Source organism: Atta colombica, unplaced genomic scaffold (assembly GCF_001594045.1).
Source record: "Atta colombica isolate Treedump-2 unplaced genomic scaffold, Acol1.0 scaffold176, whole genome shotgun sequence".
Lineage (NCBI taxonomy): Eukaryota > Metazoa > Arthropoda > Insecta > Hymenoptera > Formicidae > Atta > Atta colombica.
The window spans coordinates 603,514-610,375 of record NW_017259267.1 but is presented as its reverse complement, the minus strand read 5'-3'; the positions used below and the strand labels follow the sequence as shown (position 1 = coordinate 610,375).

The 6,862-nt window shown below is 31.2% G+C and overlaps 1 protein-coding gene across 1 annotated transcript in view; it reads left to right on the top strand.

Annotated features, from left to right (window-relative positions):
• LOC108686362 (neurobeachin-like) overlaps positions 1-4,685 on the top strand; it is a 96,028-nt gene extending 91,343 nt beyond the window's left edge. Inside the window, exon 2 of the mRNA XM_018191631.1 lies at positions 4,499-4,685. Coding sequence (XP_018047120.1) covers positions 4,499-4,510 — 12 coding nt within the window. The 3' untranslated portion in view covers positions 4,511-4,685. The remainder of the gene's footprint in view (positions 1-4,498) is intronic.
• Positions 4,686-6,862: the final 2,177 nt, after the last annotated feature.

Genomic DNA, 6,862 nt, shown 5'->3' with positions numbered 1-6,862 from the left:
TATATATATATAATATATATATATACATACACACACTTTTATTGTGTCTAGATCCCTACGGTAATGAGTTGTACGCAAAAGAAACGACAGGATCCATTGCCTTTTCTCCCTTCTCGTTTATCTTTCCAGTATAATGCGTTCCAACATTATTATCAAAGTCATTGCTACAGTGGTTTCTTATTCCTGCTTGAGACAGCTATTGCCGGCTAAAGAAGTAGTACGTTGGATCCAACGACGTTATGGCGGGGACAATAATTTCCGAGGCTGTCGAGATCTTTGCACGTGACGTAACGACTTCGTGACACTACTCGACATTAGATAGTTGGATAGCTCACATCATTCGTGTTGAATCGCGGATACAATCAGGATTATCGGATATAGAGGACAGGTAAAAAGTAGTCACGTACTTATGGACCCTTATATCTCAAAGATTTTTCTCCGATTTGTTATTGTGAGCTATAAAAGTTTGAAAGATCTAGTTGGGCACGAGGAAAATTAATTATTATTTTCACAAAGTAAAAAGTAGAAAACTTTTTTCTGTTTAAAAGTAAAAAAAATACGAATATATATATATTTTTTTAAAACAATATTTTAATTTATAATTGATAGATATGTATGTGATAGCTTTTTTAATCGTTTGAAGCTGACGTCAACATTTGTAGCACAATTTTTGATACTAGATCTACAAAATTTATTTAACTTATGTTAACTAGGCACTAATTAATTTCAAAAGATTAATATCACATAATTCATAAAAAAATAAATGCTAAGTATATTTTAATAAGAATAATCTAAATTTGCAAATTGTAATATAAAAAAATTGAATTGTTTGACATTTTTGATAAAGAGATTTATAAATGAGTGGATTTATCAACAGATCCACCGCCAACTATAGAAGGTTAAAATTATAAATAAAATAAATAAAATCTTAACTTCTGAAGAGAAATTTAGAGATTTAAGATTCGTCATAATATCATTTGTAAAAAAATAATTTTAAACAATTTTTTTTATTAATAAACATTATAATGAAATTTGTAATATAATATAACAGAAAAAAGTTAATTTAATTTAATTTGTTTCCAATTCTTAATTATAATTCACAAATATCGCCTCGATTGTTATGTTCGATACGTATTGATTATCGCTTGGGAGAGAATAGAATCGAAATTGATATCTATCATTAAAGTCCCAAGTTTATGCAGTACGCAAGCATCATCAGGCAAGTGCAAATTTAGCTTCGGCAACGGTATAATCCTATGTATATCCATTAGCGTGTAGAGAGCTATATGTACATACATGTCGATATAACGTTTTACCACGCCGCTTCGACGGATCGCTAAATGCACGTGCTACGTTCGTGCTGGGGAATCCCCAAATGCAATTGCAGGATTATGTGAAGCTGCAACTCGCACCCTCTGTTGTACGTTCCTAGCTTTATTCGCGACCAATAATATTCCGTGACTCATGTTGGTAAAACAGAATGGTTCCTATAATTTCTTACTATTTTCCATCATTTTTCATTAAGCTTATAAACAATTATTTTCTTGTACTCTAATCATCACTATTTTTCTAATTATTGCATAAATACAACTTTATTTTCATAAATAAGAATTCTTAGCAGTATGGTATGGTAGAGGGTTGTATCCTGCACCTTGAACACAAGAGGTAAGTTGCTCCGATGATATAGTAGATATCTACAGTTTTGCTCTTAACATAAGCATTGTGCGAAGTCCTTTTGAAGGTAAGAATGATATCGACCTTTAACTTTAGAAGGTAATGAAATTCCTAAATTTTGATTTTTTTTTTAAGAACAAAAACATTTTTGTGAGAAAATGCCAATAATTGAAAAAATTCTCCATGTATTAAATTTTCTGATTAAAATTTACTTATCACTGCCAGAAGTTTTAATCGAATAATTTAGCTTTCGTATTATAAATTTCAATTTATCTATGCGCTTCAAAATAACAGAATTGGATTAAGTTTATCATATACTATTATAAAAAGCATGCTTTATGTAACAGAAATATATATTCTACAATCTCTTTTACTTCATAACTCAATAATATCTACATATATTTTTCTTTCATATTATTAATTTATATTAATAAAGAATGTATATATTCTAAACATGTAGAACTCTTTAAACTTTTGCTTATATATATAAACTTCTGCTTTCATATTTACTTGCCTTTTACACTTCTAATCTATTCATGCGCATCATTTCTGTTCATCTATCATGTGCATCTGTGACGTATCGTGCGAATTGATTAAAGGATTAACATGTCCCCAAAGAGGGAATACAAGCACCAATTCCTGCAATGCGCGCGATACATCATATTCATTAAAATCCGCGCAATCGAACACTGCGTCTGCAGCTTGTGCACGGTGTTCGTATCGGAAAGTTCGTAATTATGATCATAAAGGTTTTCTGAGTCTCATCCTCGCAGTCGATAGTACAAAAGCTCTTTGTGTTTCATTATACCTACTGAATATTCAGAGATCTCAATATTTGGTGATCAGCATATGAAGTGTGTACATGCAACGTAAAAAGGAATTGTTTGCGGTATTTTGATGATATTTATTGGAGTGTTAGTTTAGAACTACTGTGTTTAATTACGATCCTTTTCCTACTTGTGACGTCTTAAGTTAATACTACTGTCACGTTGGAAACATCCAATACTGTTGCAAGAAAATTAGAGGAGGAAAGACGAAAACGGTTTATTCGTAAATATTTTTAATAAAAATTTTAATACAAGTTTCAAGAAATTGAAATAAATTTTGTTTCGATCAAGTTAATAGAATATGATAATTGTATATTTATGAATACTACTAAGCATCAAGACCTGCTTTGATCAAAAATAGCATTCTTCTTTTTTATTTATGTTTAAATATTTCTCTATTTTTTTCTTTATTTTCTCTTAATATAAAAACAAATCTCTGATGTTATGTTTTCAAATTATAATTTTGAAAATAGTTGGAATATACGTTAAAATTTACATATTTCATATTTAAAAAACATTTCTCTTTTAGAAAGCTTTATATATTTTATAGATCTCTGAAAAACTTAATATTTTACATTACGATTGCACTGACAGCTAATCTTGTACAAGCTATTTATGTAAGTGTGTAAAGTCTCCAGAGAAATATATTGAGTGACAAACTTTTGACAAACCGCTTACCAAACACGGTTCACGATAAGTTACTTACTTGTAATCACATTTATGCTTGTGTAATGCTTAAAGCGTCGAAGACTATTAAAATTCGATTGAAGTTTCATAATGAGACTTTAAATGATTGATAATTTAATAAAATAAAAGGTTTTTATTTAAAGCTATAATTTGTATAAGGTTCGTAAATTAGGAGGTCAATTGGAAATGGATTAACTGCGATAAATAAGCGTTCTATGGGATGAATTATTTTTTCGTATCGAAAAATTGTATTGAAAAATATTATATATTAAAAAATTTTAATATCGTAAGTTCTTATCTTTCTTTTATCGATCCATATTGGCTTCAAATATAATTTTTTGTAGTTATTTGTATATAATATCTATTATATTAAAGGAAAATGTAATATATATAATGCACATGTTGTATATACGTCTTTCCCAAATGAACATCAATTTTCTCAGTGTATATAATTGTGCTCTTTGCATACGAAAGCGCTGAATATGATCACCGAATTCAATGGTAATGCCAGAAGCTAACATGTAGATTCAGTCCTCATTCAGATATTTGAGGAAAGTCGAATGAACAACGTCGAGTCAGGAAATCCATGCGGACTCGCTCTTCCTTTGCGCGAACAATTTGCAATTCGAAACGGTCTTTATCTTTACATACCCTTTGTTCTCAAAAAGCTAATGTCCATAGGGATATTTATATCTCTATTCATATAATCACTCATATATAACAAAACGCCTAACTTTCGATTTATATTATAAATTTTTTTATAAGACTACATAGTGAAAGAAATATAATAAGGAATATGAATAAAAAAATTAGGAATAGCGTTAACGCATAATGAATACAAATAAATTACAAGACAGAAATATGTGATATATATTTTATTTATATCCATTGTTTAATTACGTTTAATCTTAATTTTTTTATTTTCTAACATTTACAATATTATTCTTAATATTTCTTCCATTGTGCAGAGCCTTAAAATATATAAAGTAAGATATTCGGTTATTAGATATTATTTCAAATTTGGATGCTCGAAACATTGTTTTTCTTGAAGTTCCTATATTTGTAGTTCGTGTATGACTAATCCAAATTCTCCTAATTCCATTAAAGTGTAGAGAAGAGAAGAGTCAACTCTCGCATCCCCGGAGTTTTATTTAATGCTGTGTAACGATGTAATGAACGTATGACATTGTTTCCCTTTTATATGTATTCGAAACTTCGACTAACTTACAATCGCCGCACAACGAAGAAAAATATAAAATCATGGTTATTTATATTGTACTTGACCTAACGGATTTATTCTCTGTTTGCAGCAGTGCTCCTGAATGCAGATGTGATAACTAACGAGTAGCATATCGTGCTTTTCGTCCGCATTACTTAGTACCGCGGTTACTCGGCGCCATACAGCTCGTTCTTTCTCGCTGACAGCAATGCTAATTTTCACTGGCAACAAACGTTCTAACAAGTATTACCATAACTCTTTGGTTACAATATATAACAATTACATGCAAATATAAACAATTATTCGGTCAGCATCGCCACTGTTAATGCTGTTGTGTTGTATACCGCTACGCTTATATTATATGTTTTAAGGAGGTATAATAACATGGTACTGTATTGTTTCTGTACAATATGTACAATGCTATATATACATATATCTCGTATTCATACAAAATTATTACACAATAAACTGCTCGACATATAATTTTACTTTCAATATCTTTGTCGACTAAAATAAAGCTAATTGTTATACATAAAATAAATGTAAAGACTTATTATATAGGATAATTAATAATGCATGAATTCGAAATTATACGAATTCACATAAAAATATTATTAGGCACCAAAATTTGGTTTGACTAAAGTTCTCTTGTCCATATATTTGTACAATATAATTAATTACACAATATCTTTTTGCGATAGGTATTCATATCGAAAAGCGACATTGCTACCAATGCATTTACACTTTTAATAAATATATCAAAGCAATAATAAATTTCCAAGTGCAATAAAGTATAATATAAAAGGAAAAGACATTTAATTATGTCATTTAATTATGTCATATGGACATTTAATTACGTCGTATTCGAAGAGCGTTTTTGCGACATTTTTTCAAACGTAATAATTATATAAGTATAATGATACGATCGTTAAAAAAACGATGTCTCTCATTAGAGATTTTTTAATACATCTTTTGTAATATTTTCCGAGTATCGTTTCCAATCGAGTAATAATAAAATATTAAAATATCTAATATCATCATTATCTTTTGTAATAATGAAATAAATGTTAGCCGTAGCTTGTAATGATGAAACGATGCTGTAGAAGTTCGGGGAGCTGCCGAAGAAATAATTTCTCTCTGGAGAAATTCGCATTTTCCATGTTTAATAAAAGGCGTTGGCTGATTGAATGGTTTTTCTTCTTTGATAATATTATATATATTATATATATGGTATATATAATATATATATATATATATATATGATATTTTTCGCATCGTATACTCAAAGCATGTGTTTCGAAGTGCATGGCATTCGGTTTAGTTAGAATGGAGATTGTTGACAGCTCTGTAGGGAGGTTCTGACAGGATTACAAGATATCCGTATTGAAGCCAGTTCAATATCCAATGCACAATTATATAACTTGGGAATGAGTCCTATCAGAGTACGAGGACTGTCGCATTCGAATTTGCAGCGATGAATGTGGAGCGTTATAATATCGCTGAGAGCAAAGTAGATGTTGTAATTCACTGTTTCTCATTTGCATTCTGTAATTGTGTTAGCTTTCGGTTGCGCAATGTGAGTAAATTTAACACGAGTTAGTTTGGCATACATAATAATTAGATCACATAGAGCTGGAATGACTGATGAGTTTTCGTGCTCCGCATATCTGTCTTAATTTCACGGAATTTTCGATAATAGATCTGGACATTCCATTTTTTAAAGAGCACCTCGAAACAAATGGATAGACAAACAAACGGTTGCATCTCGGTTATTGCTGCAGCTGTGGGTGGAAAAATATCGGAGTTTCAAACCCGACCGACGCGTAAACTGCTGGAAAAAAATGTTTCCATCTGCAAACGAAATGAAGGGGCAATCTTTTCGCTGATACAACCCCGGTCTATCGATCATCGAGCTTCTGTCACTCGCAACGCGCAGCGTACGTGACACCCGGCTGCAACAATAGGGCAACCACCTGCGTCAAATCGGCGTGACATTTTCGAATGCACGTTGGGAAACCTAAAGGCAGATTAGCGAAAGCACGATGGAAATAGGAGAGAAGGATGAGAGGATGTGGACGGCGGGGCATATTGTTCTGCTGTAATCTATTGTTTAATATGTCAACCGTGATACTCCGGTATTTTCGGTTCAATTCGCCTCTGATCAGTAGTTGTGTTGACACAGAATATTGCTGCATGCCGGGGAAAATGATTGTCAGCGAAATCAGCTTCATAAAATATTTGCTTCTAAATTTTAAAACTTTTTGCAGTTAGTCAGGCAAGCAAATAGGTCAGCACATTCTGTCAGCTCCATCAATGCTTCTTGTTTTTTTTTAAACATTCTATCTAACGCGTAACAAGTTTCCACGCACAGTCTATCTTGTTGACTCAATGTTGGTTGGCTGTGTCGAATCTGGATCGAACAAAACCGAAAAATTTCATTCGTTTGCATAAAGGT